Source organism: Littorina saxatilis, linkage group LG3 (assembly GCF_037325665.1).
Source record: "Littorina saxatilis isolate snail1 linkage group LG3, US_GU_Lsax_2.0, whole genome shotgun sequence".
Taxonomy (NCBI): domain Eukaryota; kingdom Metazoa; phylum Mollusca; class Gastropoda; order Littorinimorpha; family Littorinidae; genus Littorina; species Littorina saxatilis.
The window spans coordinates 7,949,875-7,975,638 of NC_090247.1; the positions used below are offsets into that span (position 1 = coordinate 7,949,875).

Consider the following 25,764-nt stretch of genomic DNA (forward strand, 5'->3'; position numbering starts at 1 on the left):
GTATATCTCTGTGTAAATCGACTAAGCACTCTTAAATTTATTGGCCCGAGATTCTTGGTACAAAGTACATGTATATTCCATTTTTTCTGTCTTCAACAAAATCCCCCCCCCCCCCCCCTCTCCCACACAAATTCTCCTTTTCAAGTCTAATCTGTGCTACCCATTTCCTTTATCACCTCACCTTCGTCATCTTCCTTCTTTTAGCTGCAGGTTCCTCCTTTAAGTCTGGTTTATGATGCCTGTCAGCAGTTAAATGCCTGGGGCTGGCCTCTTTGAAAAGAATGCTTGGCAGTTGAAAACTAGTCGGTTGAACCAGTTTACGTTCCCGCTGTTTCTGTGGTTGTATTGTCCCTGCAGACAATTCCCTCTCTAAAAGCAGTCGACTTGCTGGTTGAGTTCTAGTCTGTCGAAACACCGTACGTGGTTGAATCACCTCTGCTGTTTTCTTTTCCACAGACAATTTCCTCTCTGGAAGCAGCTCGCTTGGCTCTTCAAGGCTGGTCTGTTCCTGCAGTTCCTCTGGTTGTACCTTCTGCACTGATTCCTTTTCCACAGACAATTTCCTCTCTGGAAGCAGCTCGCTTGGTTCTAGAAAGCGGGTCTGTTGAAAAATCTTACGTTCCTGCTGTTCCACAGATGGTTGTATATTGTGTGCTGATTCCTTTTCTACTAACAATTCCTTCCCTGGAAACAGCTCACTTACCTCTTCAAAGCTGGTCTGTTGAAAAAGCGTAAGTTTCACAGCTACCTTCTGCACTGAACTCTTTCGCACAAACAATTTCTCTGGAGGCAGTTTGCTTGGCTCTTGAAGGCTGGTCTGTTCCTGCAGTTTCTCTGGTTGTACCTTCTGCACTGATTTCTTTTGCACAGACAATTTTCTCTCTGGAAGCAGCTCGCTTGGCTCTTGATGGCTGGTCTGCTCCTGCAGTTTCTCTGGTTGTACCTTCTGCACTGATTTCTTTGGCACAGACAATTTCCTCTCTGGAAGCAGCTCGCTTGGCTCTTGATGGCTGGTCTGCTCCTGCAGTTTCTCTGGTTGTACCTTCTGCACTGATTTCTTTTGCACAGACAATTTCCTCTCTGGAAGCAGCTCGCTTGGCTCTTCAAGGCTGGTCTGTTCCTGCAGTTCCTCTGGTTGTACCTTCTGCACTGATTCCTTTTCCACAGACAATTTCCTCTCTGGAAGCAGCTCGCTTGGCTCTTGAAGGCTGGTCTGTTCCTGCAGTTTCTCTGGTTGTACCTTCTGCACTGATTCCTTTTCCACAGACAATTTCCTCTCTGGAAGCAGCTCGCTTGGCTGTTGAAAGTTAGTCTGTTGAAAAAGCTTACTTTCCGGCTGTGCCTCTGTTAGTATCTTCTCTGCCGATTCTGTTTTCAAAGATAAATCTTTCTCTGAAAGCACTGGCTCACGTGGCGGTTGAAAGCTGGTCTGCTGAAGCGGCTCACTTTCCTGCTGTTTCTCTGGTTGTGTTTCCTCCACAGACTCTCCCTTTAGAACCTGGGTGACCAGCCTGTCAGTGTTATTTGTGCCCACTTCTCCCAAGCTTTGGTCAGTTCTAGGTTGGACGAGCGGTCTGTCAGTACCGGCTGGAGGAATAGGGGTAGGTTGCTCAGTGCTTGTGATTGACTGTTTGCTAGACAGGGGCAGGTCCACACTTTGCGTTCTGGCAAGTAGAAGATGTTCTGAGCTCAGCCATTTATCAACTAATGGATGTTCTAAGCTTGGCTGCCTACCGCCAAGAGACTGGTCTGAGCTTGGTTGTTGCTTGAAAGAGGAGTCCTCTGTAATTGACCGTTTTCTAGACAGGGACAGGTCCTCACTTTGCTGTCTGGTATAACAGGGATGTGCTATGTCCGACTGTGTTGCAGATGAGACCCGTTCTAGGCTTCGTTTGTTGCCCAAAGAGGGTTGCTCTGTTCCAGACCAGGACTGTTCTGTGCTCTGCAGTTTTCCAAAAGATCGCCTCTCTATGCTTGCAGGTAATTTAGCAAAACTGACTTGCTTTGTGGGCAGCTCATGCGAAGAATAGGAATGTTCTACGCCTGGCTTTTTTGTGATATCTCTGCTCTTCTGTTTAGTCCAAGAGTAGTTTTTCGCCAAAGAGAACGTTTCTGTACTACTACTAGTCTGCTTGGCCAAAGAGAACTGTCCTGTGCTCAGCTCTTCTGCAGACAAAGAGGACTGTCCTGTGCTGAACTCCTGAAACGAGGACTGTTCATCAATACTCGGCTGTTTGGTCGAAGGTGACTGCTCTGTGCTCAGCTGTTCCTCAGATGTGGAAACTGGTTGTTCCTGACTCTGCTGTTTTCTGATGCGAGGTCTGCTTTGACGAGGATTGTTTTTTAGTTCAGCGTTGTGTTCAGAGACCGAAATTGGAGATTCTTTCTCCAATTGGGTTCGTACATATGCAAAGAAATCACCGATTATCCGTCTGCAAACAAGAAGAAAGTTCTTTAAGGCACAGTCAAAAGAGACAGCATCAAGAACATTCTTCTTCTTTTAAACAAAAAACGTTTTAAAATTCTGATTGTAAGTGTGTTGAATAAAAACATCATGTGGTCCAGAAATGTCCACTTTTGAGCTATCTGAAGTTTTCATATTTTCTTGTGAGCAAGCATCAACATTTGGTACCTCTACAACGTGATTAAGAGAACATTTAGATAGGTAAATGGAAATGTTGAAACACACGCGTGCGCGAACAGACACGTTCAAACACACATATACTCTCTCTCTCTTTGTAAAACTTACCTGACTCTATGACCTCTCCATATTCTCTGAATCTGAATAGCAGCAACATGTTCAAAATTTGGGGGAAGGTTCTTGACTACCCACTGAAAGTACAATAAAAAGAATCAGCAGGTTCAACTCTCTCTCTCTCTCTTCATTTGTGTGTGGGTGTCAGTCAGTCAGCCCCCCCCCCCCCCCCCCACACACACACACACACAGCAGTGGTCCTTGCACGAATGTATGCTCATTTCATGTTATCAGAAAGATCAACTTTAGCACACCTGTTGTCAAGAATAAGATGTTTAACCATTTCGGTGATCATTGCAATCAACCTTGATTTGAATTTATAGAAATGATGTGTGTGTGTGTGTGTGTGTGTGTGTGTGTGTGTGTGTGTGTGTGTGTGTGTGTGTGTGTGTGTGTGTGTGTGTGTGTGTGATGACAATAAATCTGTTACAAACAGGTCCATATTACGACACAATGTACAAAGTTGAGAAAAATAATCTTCCTTGGGCAGACTCCAGCAGAACACACTTCTACCGAAATATCCAAAGAAGTTGTGACCTACAAAGATGAATTTAACACAAAACAAAAAAAACCAAGAAAATTGGTTGATTAAAATCAACAATGGCCGAATAATAAGCTGTGTTTTCATAAAAGAAGCGGTATTGTTCGGACACATGTTGTATTTGGGTTACATGTGTTGCGAAGTATTTGAAAAAACTTACATGTAGGAACAAGAAAATTGGTTGATTAAAATCAACAGGGGTCGAATCTGAGTTACAATAAAAGAAACGGTTATATGTACGGACTCCATCATGTTGTATTTGGGTTACAAAACTTACATGTGTTGCAGAGTATTTGAAACGGCGGTACTGTATTACTGAATATACAATGGTACATGTGGTTAAAGGATATCTCACTCCCTACGAACCACTGCTATCGCAGTGGTCCCATGCACACCACTTCCCCACGAACCACTGCGATAGCAGTGTTTGACCTTTGGATTTTTTTTAGCTCAATGACGTCAATTTTTGTACGAAAATAGAGAGGCTGGCTCTCAAGTTTAACCAATCGTCTGCAAATTACCAAGCTAGTTTCACTTCTGTCTGCCGTAGAACGATGACGCGAGGTTTGATTTCGTACTCGCTGGCTTTGTGCAAATTTGCATAACAACAATGGTGTCTACCAGTACGACACGTGCTGAAACACTGCCACATGCTGCAACACTGCTATCGCAGTGGTTCGTGGGGAAGTGGTGTGCATGGGACCACTGCGATAGCAGTGGTTCGTAGTGAGTGAGTAAACCACGCGAATTTGAAGTGATGGCCCTGCGTTCAGCGTAATTTTGATGCTAGAAAAAGGGTTATTTATACCCCCCACCTAAATCAGCTATTTTCTAAGTAAAACACTTGAAACTTTGCACTGAAGGGCATCAACATATCAACAGTAAACCCTGAAAGTTTCAAATATCTGTGTTGAGTACTTCTTTAGTAATGATTGTTTTACCAACTAATACAAATGGCCAGTATACAGTGGAAAGCATAGGAAAAATCGCACAGTAGGGAGTGAGATATACGATTTGGACCAGCCATGCATTGGCTGCAAGATTGTGATGCGTTTGACCAAAGAGATACAATTCTATTCTGGAGATGGCGTGATGTATTGTGTAAAAAAAAATTCCATCTCACACGGCATAAATAAATCCCTGCGCCTTGAATATGTGCGCGATATAAATTGCATAAAATATTTTTTTACAAATTTAAAAAAATCCCTGCGCTTATAGAACTGTACCCACGGAATACGCGCGATATAAGCCTCATATTGATTGATTGATGGTGATTGGTTGTATTGACGCTATTATGTGCTGTTTGGTAGGGTACGGTTTGAGATTGTTGGCAGAAGTAAGCAGAACTGTGACTTACTCTGAGCGCAGATAGAATTTGATAGATGATCAAAGAATGTGCTTCGTACGGTTGGTTTAAAACAATGTTTTATTCATGTATTACATATGTTCATGAAGTTTGCATTGACATGAAGTGAAAACAACAAGCCTACGGCGTATGGTGTTGCCTTCAACACAAACTTACAACCATAGATAGGAACATAGCAGACAGTCTAGTACACTTACACAATATGCAAAAACACTCAAAAGCTTTGGAATGAAGAAGAAGAGAATAAAATAAAAGAAGTACATGGGGAGAGAGAGAGAATGAGAGAGAGGTTTTGTCCAAACCAGCAAGTTTAAGTCTTACACAATTCCTGAACGGTTTTAAATATATTAAAGGTACTGAACTTGTCAAATCCAGGTGCACGGAGCCACTGGGGCTTTTAGTCATACCTCAGGCAGCTATCCGTTAGAAGAACTACCAAGTTTCATTGACTTGCACCCAAAGGGTGGCCGAGTGGTAACGCACTTGCGCTCGGAAGCGAGAGGTTGCGAGTTCGACCCTGGGTCAGGGCGTTAGCAATTTTCTCCCCCCTTTCCTAACCTAGGTGGTGGGTTCAAGTGCTAGTCTTTCGGATGAGACGAAAAACCGAGGTCCCTTCGTATACACTACATTGGGGTGTGCACGTTAAAGATCCCACGATTGACAAAAGGGTCTTTCCTGGCAAAATTGTATAGGCATAGATAAAAATGTCCACTAAAATACCCGTGTGACTTGGAATAATAGGCCAAAAAAAGTAGGATAAATGGCTGCGATCTGCTGGCCAATGTGAATGCGTGATGTATTGTGTAAAAAAAATTCCATCTCACACGGCATAAATAAATCCCTGCACCTTGAATATGTGCGCGATATAAATTGCATAACAACAACAAAAAATTAAAATAATTTTTTTTTTTTAAATCCCTGCGCTTAGAACTGTACCCACGGAATACGTGCGATATAAGCCTCATATTGATTGATTGATTGAAGAGTCAAGAACTGCGATTTTTTTACGAATTAATTTCGTACTCGGACCCGGCTGGTCTTGACCTATTATTGGATCTAAATTTAGATCAGGTAGATCACCACATCATGCACAAAAAGACACGTCACTGAGCAAACTATGTCAGACATCATCATGAGTTTGTGTAAAACAAAATGGAGGCCGGAATCACTCAGTTGAATCGAACTCCGACCAAACACCAAGGTAATAACTAGGTTAATTTATGCACTCGCGTGAACAAGAAACTGTCGAGCTTCACATATGTCGTCGTTGGGTAGTTTTGGGTTTGTTTTACTACCATAGGAGGATTTTTGAACTGTAAATGCACTCAGCTGCAACAAAAACGCAAAACGAAGGCTGTGAGCTGCACTGTGCCTTTAATGTTTTCAAGCTGACTTGCATTCATATCCCCTTCTTATAATATGACATTTTAAATCAACGACTCTGAATGGTATAAATGGTATCCTGGCGTTCTTGCAAATAAGTTGGGCATTCAAAGAAATAATGGTCGACTGTTTCTGCACCAGTGCTGCATTCACATACAAATGTCAATTAACTAAATGTTGCTTCTTACAATCAATCAATCAATCAATCAATGAGTCTTATATCGCGCATATTCCGTGGGTACAGTTCTAGGCGCTCTGCAGTGATGCCGTGTGAGATGAAATTTTATACGGCCAGTAGATTGCAGCCTTTTCGGCGCATATTTACCTTTCACGGCCTATTATTCCAAGTCACACGGGTATAGGTAGACAATTATTAACTGTGCCTAAGCAATTTTGCCAGGAAAGACCCTTTTGTCAATCGTGGGATCTTTAACGTGCACACCCAATGTAGTGTACACGGGGGGAGGTTCGGACACCGAAGAGAGTCTGCACACAAAGTTGACTCTGTGAAATAAATTTCCGCCGAACCTGGGATCGAACTCATGCTGACAGTGGCCAACTGAATACAAATCCAGCGCGCTACCAACTGAGCTATATCCCCGCCCTTACGGTTCTATATCATGGATAGAACATGCTGTACATGTACTGTACAGACCTGTGCACACTCAAAACGCTCATCAGTAGTAAACAAACCAAATTTCATCAGTTTTTAAAATGTTTCAGTAGTAAGCTGTAACGACAGTTCAAGACATAATTCTGCTCACAAAGCACACAAACTGAAACACTATGACGCAGTAGAATGGGAATTACTATTTATTAACAAGCCAAGGTGAAATATCAACACTGTTGTAATATTTGTTCTGAAAATGTCTTTGGTCTCGTCATTCTGACATTCATTTGCCAGCAGCTTTTCCGGCAGCAGCTTTTTTGACATTTAGGAACCTACACTAACAAGATGGCGCGAGCTTCCTTTCAAATTAGCTTAGGCAACGAAGGTTCGATGACGTCATCTAATAGTCGCACCACAGAAGGAAATGTACACAGGCTGAACGTAGCCCATTTTAGCTCAACTTATTAGACAGAGAGTCTTGAAGAGAATGATAATAACAATTGAAGTCATTAACAGAGTGCAGACCTCAATGGTGGCAAGAACGCATAATTTATTGTTTTCTGATGGTTATAACCGGAAGTAGCTTTCGATAATGGAGCAACTCCCGTAAACCCTTCAAGGCTTACTTCCCTTCTTTGTTGTCGTTAGTTTCATGGCTGACGAATAGTTGTTACTTACATTCACATGCAGCTATCGAAGCACGTTCAGCAAACCAAATTATAAGACATACACGAAAGATATCAAGTGCTCTTCTGTCATCTGCTCTTCATACTTCATTACTTTGCACGTAAAGCAAACCCTAAATATTACATAAACGAAAAGTAACAGCTGTTCCGAAGTTCGTCAGCCATGAAACTAACGGCAACAAAGAAGGGAAGTAAGCCTTGAAGGGTTTACGGGAGTTGTCTGCCCCATGATCCAAAGCAAGTTCCGGTTATAACCATCAGAAAACAAACAAGTCGCGTAAGGCGAAAATACAATATTTAGTCAAGTAGCTGTCGAACTCACAGAATGAAACTGAACGCAATGCCATTTTTCAGCAAGACCGTATACTCGTAGCATCGTCAGTCCACCGCTCATGGCAAAGGCAGTGAAATTGACAAGAAGAGCGGGGTAGTAGTTGCGCTAAGAAGGATAGCACGCTTTTCTGTACCTCTCTTTGTTTTAACTTTCTGAGCGTGTTTTTAATTCAAACATATCATATCTATATGTTTTTGGAATCAGGAACCGACAAGGAATAAGATGAAAGTGTTTTTAAATTGATTTGGACAATTTAATTTTGATAATAATTTTTATATATTTAATTTTCAGAGCTTGTTTTTAATCCGAATATAACATATTTATATGTTTTTGGAATCAGCAAATGATGGAGAATAAGATAAACGTAAATTTGGATCGTTTTATAAATTTTTATTTTTTTTTACAATTTTCAGATTTTTAATGACCAAAGTCATTAATTAATTTTTAAGCCACCAAGCTGAAATGCAATACCGAAGTCCGGGCTTTGTCGAAGATTACTTGACCAAAATTTCAACCAATTTGGTTGAAAAATGAGGGCGTGACAGTGCCGCCTCAACTTTCACGAAAAGCCGGATATGACGTCATCAAAGACATTTATCAAACAAGTCGCGTAAGGCGAAAATACAATATTTAGTCAAGTAGCTGCCATTTTTCAGCAAGACCGTATACTCGTAGCATCGTCAGTCCACCGCTCACGGCAAAGGCAGTGAAATTGACAAGAAGAGCGGGGTAGTAGTTGCGCTAAGAAGGATAGCACGCTTTTCTGTACCTCTCTTTGTTTTAACTTTCTGAGCGTGTTTTTAATCCAAACATATCATATCTATATGTTTTTGGAATCAGGAACCGACAAGGAATAAGATGAAAGTGTTTTTAAATTGATTTGGACAATTTAATTTTGATAATAATTTTTATATATTTAATTTTCAGAGCTTGTTTTTAATTCGAATATAACATATTTATATGTTTTTGGAATCAGCAAATGATGGAGAATAAGATAAACGTAAATTTGGATCGTTTTATAAATTTTTATTTTTTTTTACAATTTTCAGATTTTTAATGACCAAAGTCATTAATTAATTTTTAAGCCACCAAGCTGAAATGCAATACCGAACCCCGGGCTTCGTCGAAGATTACTTGACCAAAATTTCAACCAATTTGGTTGAAAAATGAGGGTGTGACAGTGCCGCCTCAACTTTCACGAAAAGCCGGATATGACGTCATCAAAGACATTTATCAAAAAAATGAAAAAAACGTATGGGGATATCAATCCCAGGAACTCTCATGTCAAATTTCATAAAGATCGGTCCAGTAGTTTGGTCTGAATCGCTCTACACGCACACACACACACACACACATACACACACACATACACACACACATACACCACGACCCTCGTTTCGATTCCCCCTCGATGTTAAAATATTTAGTCAAAACTTGACTAAATATAAACAAGAAGAGCAAACGCTCGATCGAGTCACTTTTGCAGTTCTGAATATTATATGAGGCATCAGATGGACAGGAAGAAATTGCTATTCACAACACAATGAGTCACGTTCACATAAAATTTGAGCCCGGTCACTTTTATAGTTTCCGAGAAAAGCCCAACGTTAAGTTGTGTGTTGCCGAACAGAAAAGGCTAGTTATCTCCCTTGTTTTTCTGATAACGTTCGTAAAAGGCTACAGATGTAAATACTTTGATGTAAAGAATAATCCTACAAAGTTTCAATCACATCCGATGAACTTTGTCAAAGATATAAAATGTCTAATTTTTCCTTTGACGCTGACCTGTGACCTTGAAAAAGGTCAAAGGTCAACGAAACCATCGTTAAAGTGTAGAGGTCATTGGAGGTCACGACTAAACAAAATATGAGCCCGATCGCTTTGATAGTTTCCGAGAAAAGTCCAACGTTAAGGTGGTGTCTACGGACGGCCGGCCGGCCGGCCGTCGGACGGCCGGCCGGACAGACTAACACTGACCGATTACATAGTCACTTTTTCTCAAGTGACTCAAAAATGAAAAAAACGTTCGGGGATTTCATACCCAGGAACTCTCATGTCAAATTTCATAAAGATCGGTCCAGTAGTTTAGTCTGAATCGCTCTACACACACACACAGACAGACAGACAGACAGACACACACACGCACATACACCGCGACCCTCGTTTCGATTCCCCCTCGATGTTAAAATATTTAGTCAAAACTTGACTAAATATAAAAATTGTGCGTTCTTACGACCATTGAGGTCTGCACTCTGTTAATGACTTTGTTATTATCATTCTCTTCAAGACTCTCTGTCAATGTAAGTCGAGCTAAAATGGGCTACGTTCAGCCTGTGTACATTTCCTTCTGTGATGCGACTATTGGATGACGTCATCGAACCTTCGTTGCCTAAGCTAATTTGAATGGAAGCTCGCGCCATCTTGTTAGCGTAGGTGACCTAAAGGCTTTTTTGACAGCAGCAAGCCTGGCGTTTCCTCGCCTGCATTGTTGTGCCGTTTTCTTCTTCTTTGGTGACAGAGCTGGTGTCTCCTCTTCACTATCTGAATCTCGCACTCTTTTTACATTTAGTCAAGTTACATGTATGACTAAATGTTTTAACATAGAGGGGGGAATCGAGACGAGGGTCGTGGTGTATGTGTGTGTGTGTGTCTGTGTGTGTAGAGCGATTCAGAGTAAACTACTTGACCAATCTTTATGAAATTTTACATGAGAGTTCCTGGGTATGATATCCCCAGACGTTTTTTTCATTTTTTCAATAAATGTCTTTTATGACGTCATATCCGGCTTTTTCTAAAAGTTGAGGCGGCACTGTCACACCTTCATTTTTCAATCAAATTGATTGAAATTTTGGCCAAGCAATCTTCGACGAAGGCCGGACTTCGGTATTGCATTTGAGCATGTAGGCTTAAAACTTAATTAATGACTTCGGTCATTAAAAATCTGAAAATTGTAATTACAATTTTTTTTTTATAAAACAATCCAAAATTACTTTTATTTTATTCTTCATCATTTTCTGATTCCAAAAACATATAAATATGTTATATTCGGATTAAAAACCAGCTCTGAAAATTTAAAATATAAAAATTATGATTAAAATTAAATTTCCGAAATCGTTTTAAAAACAATTTCATCTTATTCCTTGTCGGTTCCTGATTCCAAAAACATATAGATATGATATGTTTGGATTAAAAACACGCTCAGAAAGTTAAAACGAAGAGAGGTACAGTAAAGCGTGCTATGCAGCACAGCGCAACCGCTACCGCGCTAAACATGTACAGGCTCGTCACTTTTACTGCCTTTTGCACTAGCGGCGGACTACGGTCATTGTGAAAAAATGCAGTGCGTTCAGTTTCATTCTGTGAGTTCCACAGCTTGACTAAATGTAGTAATTTCGCCTTAGGCGACTTGTTTTTCTTTTCCATATTTCACTTCAATCACAAGTTGCCACGCAGACGCTGGACGAACAAAGTCTAAGAACAAAGACTCAATGCTGAGAACACGTGCGCTTCCGGTAAATCAGAAAACGTCTTTTCAGCGCAACGGCCAACTAATTGGTCAAAATATCTTAAAACAGAAAAAAAGTACAAAAACTTTTTTTTGGAGTAAACCATCGGAATTTCGGAATTTTATTTAAAAATCCGTAGCACCGTATTCTGCATATAAAAATCGGAGAAATTACGGAGAAACCGTAGATGTGCACATGTCTGACTGTACATTATGATTGTATTATTTTATCGTGTGGACATTTGTTCTTGTGCCGTTTTTGGGACGAGGCAGGAACGTGGAATTAAAAAGAGGAATGCAAACGAGGAGTCGTGGTTTTGAAGAGTGTGTATGTTGTGATCAACAAGAAGAAGAAGAATGTGTATGCAATGATGCATCAGTTTGTGCCTGTGAAATTTTGTTTATTTTTGTATAAACTGTATCAGATGCACGACAAATTGCTGATTTTCCATGTTTATTTCAGTGAGTACGGAAGAAGTTTTGTCAACTATAAATGCTGCTTCTAGCCTCGAAACCAGTACTTCACCTTGCAGCTTGGTTTGTAGTGACTCGTGACTCACTATAGCATTGTTGTTTCAATCTCTGTTCAATCATCAAAATGCTTTAGAATAAAGTAGAATTCTAAATAGAGCAATTACAAATGAAAGGCAATTTTATGAAAAAAATTAAAAAAACAACAGAAGTTAAACAGATTTTTAAAAAAGAAAAAAAGAAAGGTTATGGCAGGGGTCGAACCGACGATCTCATGCTCAGCAGCGCTTATCGCTAACAACTGAGCTAACATGGACATCTGCCTGTAAGGGGAAAACAAAGAAATTATATTTTGTATTTCAGCAACACTGATGAGGGACTGATTGTAGTGAGAGGTGTCAGATATTCTGTCGAAGCAGAGACCATACACTAGGAAAAGGATACTTCGACCAATCGGCGCTTTGATTCAAGCCCTTGTGATGAGCCGATCGGCCAGTTTGTGTCGGAGCGGTTTACGCAATGACTGTGGGGTCTCGCGCAGCGACAGAGCTAGCGGTGAACTGGCATCACCAGACGAGAAAAAGAAAATGGAAGAACACTTGAAAAGGGGGGTGGGTGGGTGGGTAGTACGTGTTCTTGTTAAAACAAACAGTATCAATGTCGAATAACTTTATTCTGTTTGGTAACATTTGATTACACATTCTAACACAAACACAAAATAGTTAACTATTTGTAGATTCCAGAAACGGTCAAACTAGATGGCTGTGAGTCATGATAAATCCATCCATAATGTTGTCTGCTACACTTTGCCCGCCATAGCACATAGATTCGTCTGTATTACAGAGGCACTGAAAAGGTTTTCCCGCTAAACTTCTCTCGAAGAACGAATGGGTTTGGTCGATTGGTCAGTCTGTCACATGTTGGAATGTGATTAACATCATGTGGGGCCCCATACGGGTTGAAAGGGACATCGTTGTTTTTTGTTGTTTTTCAAGTGAAAACCTTCTCGAGTGCACGTTTTTCCTATTGACACCGTGTATGACACATGAACAAGAAAAGATGTGAAAATGCATAAATCAGGAGGGAAAAACAAAACAAAACAAAAGTAACTGATCTCGTAAGAATGGTAACAACAACGGGCCATGCCACCTCTCCCAACCATTTCAAGTAGAGTCACCGCTCCTGCGGGCATCAACAAAAGTAATTCAGAACACTTAACCCACTCTCATGGGTGAAACTTTTCCGCCTCAGGGCGGAAATCCGCCAAATGAAATTGGTCAAATAAGGAATTCCTTATTTTCAAAATCTGTAAAAAAAAAAAAAAAATTATTTTTTTTTCGCAGGCGATCCGATCCGTATTTCCCCTAACACAGTGACCGAACATCGCTGAGTCTTTGTTTCACTGGGCGCGCAAATTATCGGACTACAGCTTGGCATTTGTTACCATTGTTTAATGTGCAAAATTGTGTGTTTGAGATACCAGGCAAGGCCTACTTTTACCCTTAAAAGCCTGATTTTTCGTTTTCTTCGGGGGGGGGGGGGGGGGGCTTTGCCCCCCTGGGCCCCCTAGCAGGGCGTTGCCCCTGTACCCCACCAGGGCCTGGGCGGCCCCTGGACCCCGGCCTCATTTTCCTTATTTTCATTTCTGATCAGTTTCACCCATGCACTCTCTTGCAAAAACCATCTTCTTTGCATCACCTAATAAAACAAACTAGCAAGGAAGACAGCTAGTGGAATCAATTAATATGGAGAGAATCAGCTTCAAGGTGTGGAATGAATGTACCAAATTTAGCACTGAAAACCATTCCAAATGTCCTTGAAAACCAAAACATAAAATAAAGAAAAAACAACTTTCTTAAACAACAGAATGTTTTCAGAACAGAACAGAAATGCAGGAAATTCAAGAATCATAGATATACTCTTCTTTCATCAGGAGATAGCAAAGCAAAGGCTATAACGTCTGAGTAGGTGTTATCTGCATGATAAATTTGTAAGGAACAAATTAAACAGGCATTTGATTAGAGAAATTACTGATTATATCGCTAGAAACAGTCTAGCTCAGACCTGTTTTGTATTTGGAGTATTCTCAAACAAACTTGGTGGTTTAAAAAAAAAAGTTTATTACCACACAACATTTGAACATTGATGATTCAAACATATGCTTCGCACGCGCCCGTTGCACCGTTGATTAAGTTTACCAATACATTTTAAAACAAATGCTTCTTTCAATGTTTAATGACAAAAGCTGTAACCGTTGATCAAATGTCGAGTTATACAGTTATTATTGATCATTAAAGAAACAGTGAATGACAGTGATGAGCTAGTAAAGAAAAATAGTGTAGGATTTTTTTGTCGTAGAATTTTTTTTTACCGACCGTACTGATCGTATTTTAGACAATCAGACGTACAGCAAAATCGTATGGGTTCCCTGGTCTGCTAGCTGTACATAATACTGGTGTCATAAAATTGACTGTTCATACTTTTTCAAGCTGATTTACTTCTTTGTCAAAAGGTCAGTGTTCCAAAATTAAGAGAACTTCAACCTTATGTAGCTCAGAAATGTCATTTGATCTTAGTGTGGAGTATGGAAATCATGCATGTATAGAAAACATATTATAATAAATAATGCATAATATTTCTATAGCGCATGTATCCAGGGTTTAACCCTGCTCAAAGCTTCTGTTTTATAAACATGTGTGTGAGTGTGTGTGTGTGTGTGTGTGTGTGTGTGTGCAAGAGAGAAAGAGAAAGAGAAAGAGAGAGAGTGGGGGTGTGAGTGAGTGTGTGTGTGTGAGTGTGTGTTTGTGTATGTGTGTGTGTGTGAGTGAGTGAGTGAGTGAGTGAATGTGTGTGTGTGTGTGTGAATGAGAGGGGGGTGGGGGGTGCATAAAGAGAACAGCTGAGTTATTTTTTTTCTTTATGTCGTATATTTTCATAAATGCACAGAATAAAACTAAGGACGATAACAAGTAACATAAAGCACAAAGTACCTTCCAAAATAGAAGCAGTGACAACGCGTTTCATTAAAAACGTCATTGTGATTCCCGTTCAGAAATGTAGTATGAGTATTTCAAAAACTGAAGACTGATTTCTCTGACAAGAGACTGAATTCATGTAGAAAAGACCACTGCTTCCATTGCGCCAAAATAAAACAAACTATAAGGATGAATACACGCGAAGAAATAAAGAAAAAAAGTGGAATGTAAACGTTGAGTACTGTCAGTTTGAAGTTTGGGTGAGACTACATCTAACTTTTTTCTCTCAGTCTCAGCTAAGAAAAAACAAGCATTGTGTGTGTACAAAGAACGTCAAGATTCACCTTTACAGGTGAAAGCTGATTATTTCTGCCCTTCAAATTGAAATGTTGGAGGCTGATGCTGTAAATAAACAAAACAAAAAATAATGGAGAAAAAAACCCACACAGACCTTCTGTTGCTAGTTCAAACAAAAATGGCCGCCCATCGACGCGCATGCGCAAGGCATCTAAAAGTTGTCCCCCTTGATGCGCGAACCTTGGCCGGATTGTGGGCCCACTGCCTTTAAAACTAAATTACTTCTCCAATAACCATCAAACCCACACCTTTCCCTACTCCCTCTCCATTTTTTCTCTTTTACTAAAAATGCCACAACTAGAACATTGCTAGGAGTGACTTTTGTATTGCTAGTTTTTACTCAAACCATATTAAAAAAACTGAAAACATTAAAGAAAACAACTTATACTCAATCTTTAGGGAATAGTATAGGTACTAAATGATTTGTTTAAACTTTGTTTCCTGTCATGATCAGAGGCTAGCATACTTACTTATCGCCTAATAACAAGGAAGACAACACTCAAACTTAGTCTAATTGTTCAAAATAGTCCAGTATTTATGTGAATGTACATATTATGCGTGTGCATGTGCAGTGTTTGTGTGCATGATCATCTGTGTCATTGTACGTAGATAGGTGGTCTTGCTTTGTCAAGGTCAATTGTTTCTTGTTCACAAAAAGCACTAATCAAAAATTTGTTCCAGGGGAATTGCAACGTAGTACAATATATTACCTTACTGGGAGAATGCAAGTTTCCAGTACAAAGGACTTATTTCTTACATACTGCTTGACTAAAATCTTTAAAACAAGAGGCGAAGCCTTCAAGGCTCACGTAAGAAATCGACAAACAGTAACACAAACTCAATCACTCCGTCACACATACACACACACACACACAGTAAGCAGGTGAAACTGTGCAAGAAAGCGAGACCCTGGATCGGCCAAGTAGTCTCGGCCCGCTCACAATAACAATGACCGAGACTTTCAGTAATTCCTTTGCGTGACGTCTAACCCTCTTACGTCATAATGTGACGTCTTCAAATAGTTTCTATCACACACGTCAAACACTTTTGACCGAGACGTAATCTTCTTATGCGAGCTTTTATCCATAGACTCGGAAATGTTAAAGTTTCTATCACACACACACGCACGCACGCACGCACGAACGCACGCACGCACGCACGCACAGACAGACAAAGTTTATCATCGCATAGGCTACACTTACGTGAGCCAAAAATTGACTATATTCTATACACTGTACAAGAAACACTTAACAAGGGTAAAAGGAGAAACAGAACCCGTTAGTCGCCTCTTACGACATGCTGGGGAGCATCGGGTAAATTCTTTATCGTCCCAACCAATATGGGACTCCCCCTAACCCGCGGGGGGTTAACTGGTCTTCCTTGCTCTGTTTTTCTCCAGCATTCCTTTCCATCAATGCACTCTTCATATCAGTAATACAACTCAGAACTGCAATACTACATGTACTCAACCTACTCAGACATTAAAATTGCAGTGGGCTCTACACTTGATAGTGCCTTGTGTATAAATAAAATAATGTTGTTATCAATCATTGGAAGTCCTCTATACTTTGAAGCCGAGCTCCTCGTGAAAAGTATGGTACATTTAGCACTAATAGTTTGCTTTGTTGTAAGCAAAAGTAATGAGGTCACGGAGTCCAAATGAGTTCCGACCAAGGTCGCTAGGCAATTATACAAATTCATTTGTGCATCATGAAAATAGAATGGTGGAGTCCTTTTTACCCTGAAAGCATCAAAACAATTCACCTCTCTCTCATCCCTCATGCGTACACACATGTAAACACACACACACACACAAACACACACACACCTGCACAAAGTGCTCATTTGTCGGGATGACAAAAATGACCAATGAGAACGTGAATGAAAGCATTTATTCAACATACAACCTCACAGTCACTGACAACCTTGAATGTCACTAACACATGTGTAAAATGGAAAAGTAAAACAACATGTATGTAATAGAATAATGCTGTCACACTACAACAACGAAACAGGAAAAAATACTGAAATTCGGACAACACTCGCACCTAGACATTTTTACTTGCCGAAGAAATCAAAGAACCACAAAACTTTCAAAAGAAAACAGCATTAAAACCCACCATATTTCTGTCCTAGCTGTCACTCTTGTTTCCATCAAATTATTACAATCAATTACAGATGAATTCAATGAAGCAATTAGCAGTAACTGACATGAAATATAAATTAAAGGTAAAGAAAAGATCTTTCTTCTACAAGATCCGTCTGGAAAACAAACATTCTATGGATCTTTCTTTATTTGGTGTTTGACGTCGTTTTCAACCACGAAGGTTATAACCCGACGGGGAAAGGGGGGAGATGGGATAGAGCCACTTGTCAATTGTTTCTTGTTCACAAAAGCACTAATCAAAAATTTGCTCCAGGGGCTTGCAACGTAGTACAATATATTACCTTACTGGGAGAATGCAAGTTTCCAGTACAAAGGACTTAACATTTTTTACATACTGCTTGACTAAAATCTTTACAAAAATTGACTATATTCTATACAAGAAACACTTAACAAGGGTAAAAGGAGAAACAGAATCCGTTGGTCGCCTCTTACGACATGCTGGGGAGCATCGGGTAAATTCTTCCCCCTAACCCGCGGGGGGCACAAAGACTAACCTGTGCAGCCATTTAATCTAAAACTGAGAGAAAAAAGCAATAACTGTCCAACAGATAACTTACGAAAACAAAAAGCTGTTCCGCCTAAATCAACCTGTTCTGTTCATCAGCTCTCAACACACAGCTCTGTTTCACCTTATCATAAGTGAAAACTTTATATGCTTTGTTGTAGTAAGTTTGAGACAAATCCACAGGCAGAACACCTTGAAATACCCTGTACATTGTGTATCAATATGTACGCCACACGTGAAGACAACCCAGAAGAAGAAAAGAAGAAAAACAACAAGAGCTACTGAGTTATCCAAAGTAAGGATAAGGATAACAGGGCCGGACCAAATGAGTTGTAAGGGGGGGGGGTTCCTCCTTTTTTGGGGGGCAAATCAGCAAAGTGGCGAAGCCTCAAGCGCGCGCCTGCAAAGCAGGCGCGCGAACTAGGGGGGTCCGGGGGCATGTTCCCCCGGAAAATTTTTGAAAAACGGTTAAAATCTGTGCAATCTGGTGCATTCTGGGCCTTGTTTTGAGGGTTAAGAGCAGCATTGTTTTGGTGCTAAAATTAGTAAAAATCAAAGCAAGGTACATGCTTTTTCCAGGGGTGGGGTTCCGGAACCCCTGGAACCCCCCCCTGGGTCCGGCCCTGGATAAGGATAAGATTTTATATAGTCCATGAGGGTAACCTCACAGAAATTCGGGCTGCTTTCTCCCTGGGGAAAGCGAGCTGCCATACAGTATACGGCGCTACCCATTTTTTTTTTCCTGCATGCGTGTATTCATGTTTCCAAGCCCTGAGACTTAATGCCGTGTGAGATGGAATTCTTTTACACTTTATTCCAAGTCACACGGGTATTTGGTGGACATTTGTATCTATGCCTATACAATTTTGCCAGGAAAGACCCTTTTGTCAATCGTGGGATCTTTAACGTGCACACCACAATGTAGTGTACACGAAGGGACCTCGGTTTTTCGTCTCATCCGAAAGACTAGCACTTGAACCCACCACCTAGGTTAGGAAAGGGGGGAGAAAATTGCGGCCTGACCCAGGCCTGAACACGCAACCTCTCGCTTCCGAGCGCAAGTGCGTTACCACTCGGCCACCCAGTACTGTGTAATATGAGTCTACAACAGACAGCCTGACCACTGGGTTGGGATGAGAAATGCTGGGGAGTTTGCGGCCTTCTAAATTTATCCTAGAATAGCAGTTCATGTTGCCATCATAAGCATACAACTTGAGGTGGACATTTTAAGAAATGGAAAACTTAAAAATCATCTGACTATTGCGCAAGAGCATTACTAAGGAGTAAGTCCTCTATCAGAGGTAGGGACTTTGATTTTTTTTTAATAACTGAGCAAACCCAGGCCTATTACAAAGTACAGAAATCGCGATCCATCTGTACTTGCTGTGAGTGCCCTGACATGACCGCATCTTAAAACTTTGAATATTTAGTGTTGAAAAGCAGCTTATTAAAACAGAAGGTTTGATCTGTCTGGCAGATTAAACCTAGACAGTTCCACCAGAATGACAATGTTGGAGTAAAATGTTGTATACATTTTGTTGGCATATGCGCATAATTTTTCTCTTGATGAAAAATAATTTAAAAACACATGGACAAACGCACAAATCTAAACAAAACAAAACTGAGAAAAAAAGAAGAAAGGAGACAGAAAACTAACACTGTAGCTATACTTTGGACTGTAGCTTTGTCATTCTCAAAGGTTGACACTCTCCATCTCTTTTCTCACTATGTTTCTCTCTCTTTCATGCTATATTTCTATCTAGCACCACTTTGATCAGGTTACTAGCAGTGTGTGTTCAGAAAGTAAGATTGGTTACGAATACATGTAGCACAGTTTTCACTTTGCGTCTCATTTACAACTTTCACACCAGTGCTAATAAATGTGGTAGCTTTGTATTGCACTATAACCACAAAATAACATGAAATGGGTCTGGGTCATTTCATTTCATTCTCCAACTGTAGCAAAATCCGAATAATTCACCTGACGGTGAGAAAACCGCTTCAGACACAACCTTACGCAGGACTTCTTAAAAAAAACAGCTTACATGTAAGTTTTTTCTTTCACACTCTTTGATCTTTGTTTTTTGATTCTGAATTTTGGAACGTTGGCACGGCAGTCTCTTTGTTTTTGGATTTGCTCTTTGATCTTAGTTTCAGCTCATAAATACAATCTCATTAATATCATTTTTTACCAGGCATCACTAATGCCTGGAAAGTTGCTAGGATTTATTTTCTTAGGCAAATGTGTTTAAAGTGGCAATGAAAGTTTCGGCAATTTTTGGAAGTTTAAGTTACAAATGTAGTCCCAGGCATCACTTTTCCTGCCCCACCTTCCCCTCTAAGAAAGCTTGGGAGCTCTGCTAAAATGACGCCAATGTTTTGGGCAATAAAATAGGTTCAAATGCTTTGCCGCCTGCCAATGCTAAAGCCTGTTCTTAATTGGGCCAAGTCGACTACGCGAATAATACTTTGCGAAGCTGGCCGCACGGACCTTCAGCACTGAGTTTTCGGTAAAAAGACTTGGCGAAGTCTTCACATAGTCAACTTCGGGCTCAATCAAGGACAGCCTTAAACAACATTCGTACTACCGCTCCAAGTAACTTATTCATTTTCTTTGGTTCATACTAATTTGTGCTCAGACTTTTGGGGTGATTATTTCTCATCTGAGTAAGGGTGAGAGTCATGTTTTGATGAAACTAATACAGTACTCAGAACATTACAATCAATGTGAGTAAACAACATAAGTTGTCTGTATTACCTGTACACCTAAAAGAATATGGAAAGCAAAATAAACTTTCAGAAGTTCACACACACACACATTCTACTACAGTTCAGTACAGGTTCTGATGACAGCTTTGTACATATGTCTTGAAATACAATGTATAGTACTCAAATTAAAGCATTTTGGCTTAAACACTCACTGTAAATTTGCCTCTATGAGAAAACAGGCTGAAATTCAACATGTGCAAACACATATTTACATATACAAGTTATAGCTTTGTGCAGACCCCAGTTAACCTACAATTTCAAAAGAGTAGAAATAATTGTTTTTCTCAATGAAATAGACACTCATTTCAGTTTCATCAAGGAAAGAAGAACAAACCTATAGGAACAAACACACATAAATGTGAAAAAGGTTCTGGAAAATAGGAAACAAATGTGCACAAATAAGCAAGAAAAACAGATCTAGGACAACGCAGATAAAAATCCTCCAGTTACACAGTCAAGCAATCAACACAAATTCAGGTTGACAACCCTAAAAATGTTTTTAAAAAGTTGAGGAACAATTCTGAAACATTGTAGACAATCTGTACAATGCACAAAGTTACACTTACAGACAAATTCAGCAAGAGATGAATCACAAAGCAACAGCAGATCCACAAGGTAAAACGAGAACTGGGTGAAAATTGGGTAAAAATGTAAACAAAACAATGAACAGCAATTGTGAGAGATATGAAGCCATCTTTGGACACAAACTTTGCAAGCAGTACCTTCCAAGGATATAAACACAACCACACCAATGATTTATCCAAGACAAGTAAACCTGTTGTATTCTCAAACAGAAATGAGATGATTTTTTTCCACTCTCCTAGTGTTTGCTGAACTAAAAGTAAAAGAAAAAGGAACAATAACAAATACACCTTACCATTCTTCTATGATTCTTTTTTAAACAAATTTTGAAGAAACAGCTTCGTATGCTAATTTGAGCCTTGGAATCTTAGAAATCACTTCTATATCATATATGACATAGTTTAAGAAGACCATTTTTCACACCAAATAAAAGCAAAAGTGTGTCCAATTAACTTCTAAATGCTCTTGGATTTAAATGTGAGAAACCTTTTACCTTAAACAAAATTAGCCACAAGCAACTTTAGCTGTATGAGCATCATATGTTAATTTTCATTGTGAGCATGTATGTAAGAGCATTAAATCGTCTCAGTCTTGAAGATTGCTGAACCCATTGAACCCCCCCGCCCCCCCCCCCCCCCCTCTTCCTCCTCCCTAATTCGAATTATTGATGTTGCATTTCTTAGTCCATATTATGCAAAGTTCTAAAGGTATTTACAGATTGAAAAAAGCATGCATTGTGTCATAAATATTCACACTCACAGAAGTCCCATTACATTTTAGCAAAAAAACATATTATGCTCATACCAGTCACCTGTATGCAAATAAAACATCTATTCCCATTTCATTCACTGAACACTGAATGGTGTCACAAACACTAAGCACATGAGTATTCTTTAAACATCACACAAATTCATCTTCGTGGGAAAAAAACAGGAAAACAAAAACAACAACAAATTAAGTAAATACAGAACCGTAAGTCAACACATACATTAATTTAAATACAAAAACTCAGGGAAGAGACAAGAACTTCCCATCCCCTTTCATACTCTCCATGTACACTCAGCCATTTTAGTGCTGCAACGTGAAAGTCAAACAACCAAAGAAAAACCCCAAAACAATCATTTCTCTCAAACAGAAGCTAATAACTTCCATGTAACAAACAATAATCAATGCTACTCACATAAGAAAAAACAAGTCGCGTAAGGCGAAAATACAATATTTAGTCAAGTAGCTGTCGAACTCACAGAATGAAACTGAACGCAATGCCATTTTTCAGCAAGACCGTATACTCGTAGCATCGTCAGTCCACCGCTCATGGCAAAGGCAGTGAAATTGACAAGAAGAGCGGGGTAGTAGTTGCGCTAAGAAGGATAGCACGCTTTTCTGTACCTCTCTTTGTTTTAACTTTCTGAGCGTGTTTTTAATCCAAACATATCATATCTATATGTTTTTGGAATCAGGAACCAACAAGGAATAAGATGAAAGTGTTTTGAAATTGATTTCGACAATTTAATTTTGATAATAATTTTTATATATTTAATTTTCAGAGCTTGTTTTTAATCCGAATATAACATATTTATATGTTTTTGGAATCAGCAAATGATGGAGAATAAGATGAATGTAAATTTGGATCGTTTTATAAATTTTTATTTTTTTTTACAATTTTCAGATTTTTAATGACCAAAGTCATTAATTAATTTTTAAGCCACCACGCTGAAATGCAATACCGAAGTCCGGGCTTCGTCGAAGATTACTTGACCAAAATTTCAACCAATTTGGTTGAAAAATGAGGGCGTGACAGTGCCGCCTCAACTTTCACGAAAAGCCGGATATGACGTCATCAAAGACATTTATCAAAAAAATGAAAAAAACGTTCGGGGATTTCATACCCAGGAACTCTCATGTCAAATTTTATAAAGATCGGTCCAGTAGTTTAGTCTGAATCGCTCTACACACACACACACACACACAGACACAGACACACACACGCACATACACCACGACCCTCGTCTCGATTCCCCCTCGATGTTAAAATATTTAGTCAAAACTTGACTAAATATAACAAGTCGCGTAAGGCGAAAATACAATATTTAGTCAAGTAGCTGTCGAACTCACAGAATGAAACTGAACGCAATGCCATTTTACTCGTAGCATCGTCAGGCCACCGCTCATGGCAAAGGCAGTGAAATTGACAAGAAGAGCGGGGTAGTAGTTGCGCTAAGAAGGATAGCACGCTTTTCTGTACCTCTCTTTGTTTTAACTTTCTGAGCGTGTTTTTAATCCAAACATATCATATCTATATGTTTTTGGAATCAGGAACCGACAAGGAATAAGATGAAAGTGTTTTTAAATTGATTTGGACAATTTAATTTTGATAATAATTTTTATATATTTAATTTTCAGAGCTTGTTTTTAATCCGAATATAACATATTTATATGTTTTTGGAATCAGCAAATGATGGAGAATAAGATAAACGTAAATTGGGATCGTTTTATAAATTTTTATTTTTTTTTACAATTTTCCGATTTTTAATGACCAAAGTCATTAATTAATTTTTAAGCCACCAAGCTGAAATGCAATACCGAACCCCGGGCTTCGTCGAAGATTACTTGACCAAAATTTCAACCAATTTGGTTGAAAAATGAGGGCGTGACAGTGCCGCCTCAACTTTCACGAAAAGCCGGATATGACGTCATCAAAGACATTTATCAAAAAAATGAAAAAAACGTTCGGGGATTTCATACCCAGGAACTCTCATGTCAAATTTCATAAAGATCGGTCCAGTAGTTTAGTCTGAATCGCTCTACACACACACACACACACACACGCACACACACACACGCACGCACATACACCACGACCCTCGTTTCGATTCCCCCTCGATGTTAAAATATTTAGTCAAAACTTGACTAAATATAAAAAGGAAAACTGGGAAATATTCAGGACATTTGACACTCAGCAGAAAGAGTATGCTTCAGCATGCATACAAAATAAATGCTAAGCTTGCAACCGCACTACATGTATCAATTTCCTGGTGAATATTATTGAACATAAATTTTTTTTTTAAACTTAACCCCACTGTGACCTTGAAATATAAACTCGGGTACACCCAACTTTTGTCCTCTTTGAAGACTTTTAAAACCTACCAATGTGTGAAAATCAGAGGCTCTAAGTCTAACATGAAAAACATCTGAGAAAAACAAAACGTTCAGTTTTTTTGTTCACGGCCAGCCAGCCAGACGACTTAATTAAAACTCCTCATTACTACGACTCTCCTGATTACTTGGGTGAGTCATAAAGGCAGAAGTGAGAAAAAAAAGTGAAAGAGAAAGTGGTGTTGCACTTACAGCATTAATAGTATTAGCATTTCAACTAAGTCCCTGCTAGTTTTTAACACTGGAGGAATTGCTACTTTATAGTAAGCTTCTGTTTATACATTTATACATGTAATTTAGCATGACACTGACAGAATACCTTAATCCATACTCATCATTTTATTATTTCATCTGACATGACCCTTAACAAACATATATAGAGCAGCTTATTTTGAGCTTCGTAAGATCAGCACCATTCGCCACACACTCTCCTCTCAAACAACTAACGCTCTTGTCTGTGCCTTTGTTCTTTCTAAACTTGACTACTGCAACTCTCTTCTCTCTGGCTGTCCTCTGTACCTCCTGCATAAACTACAAAAAGTCCAAAACTCGGCAGCACGCCTCATTCTGAAAGCACGAAAACGAGATCACGCAACACCACTTCTTCACACACTGCACTGGTTACCTATTCAAGCCCGCATTGACTACAAACTGTCCACCCTCTGCTTTAACTTCTTTTTTGGCTCGTCTCCTGCTTACTTCTCTGAACTCCTCACCGTCTATTCTCCAGCAAGACAACTCCGTGCCTCTTCTGACTGTCGCATCCTCACCATTCCACACACCAAAACCAAAACATACGGACAACGCACTTTTACTTTCTGCGCGCCCACACAATGGAATTATCTCCCCTTTCACATCCGCCACTCTCAGTCACCCCAAGCATTCAAACGAGCAACCCCTGATTTTGTTTTCTCAGTCCATCAGTAGGCTACATGTAGTGTATTTGTTGTTTTAGTAATAATGTGATAATGTGTATACACATTTAGGGCTGTTTTTCAGTATTAATAACATGTTCTGTTTGATTAAGGGTATTCAGCTGGTATTTCCTTGGTTTTACTAACGAGCACTTAAAACGCACCTCTTCAAGAAATACAACCCCTGATTTTGTTTTCTCAGTCCATCAGTAGGCTACAAGTAGTGTATTTGTTGTTTTAGTGATAATTTGATAATGTATATAAACATCTAGGGCTGTTTTCAGTATGGTTGATAACATGTTCTGTTTGATTAAGGGTATTCAGCTGGTATTTCCTTGTTTTCACTACCTATTTTATTCATGTTTTTATTACTTAATTAGTGGAAGAATCTTTAGTATGTATGTTTGATGGTGTATGCTTTTAATTAAGCGTTGCTGACTATGAATGTAGATGTAAATGCTTGTATAACTGTGTTTTAATTTTAAATGTGTCAAGCGCAAAGAGCATAATTGTAAAGTTATGATGTTGCGCTATATAAATGCTCATTTATTATTATTATTATTATTATTAAATGAAATATTTTTGTGAGATCGGTTTAAATGATTCACAAGATCAAACACATATTTCCATTGCACTAGAATGAGAAACTACAAAAGAACAAATTAAGAAACTATTGTAAAATAAGTGA

The 25,764-nt window shown here is 39.4% G+C and overlaps 1 protein-coding gene across 2 annotated transcripts in view; it reads right to left on the minus strand.

Moving 5' to 3' along the window:
• Positions 1–15,071, minus strand: part of LOC138961507 (uro-adherence factor A-like) — a 33,135-nt gene extending 18,064 nt beyond the window's left edge. For both annotated transcript variants that reach the window (XM_070333159.1, XM_070333160.1), the window contains exons 1-4: positions 14,642–15,071; positions 13,571–13,626; positions 2,750–2,832; positions 182–2,432 (exon numbers count right to left, since the gene is read on the minus strand). In XM_070333159.1, coding sequence (XP_070189260.1) covers positions 182–2,432; positions 2,750–2,832; positions 13,571–13,626; positions 14,642–14,687 — 2,436 coding nt within the window. In that variant the 5' untranslated portion in view covers positions 14,688–15,071. The remainder of the gene's footprint in view (positions 1–181; positions 2,433–2,749; positions 2,833–13,570; positions 13,627–14,641) is intronic.
• Between the last annotated feature and the right edge of the window lie 10,693 nt (positions 15,072–25,764).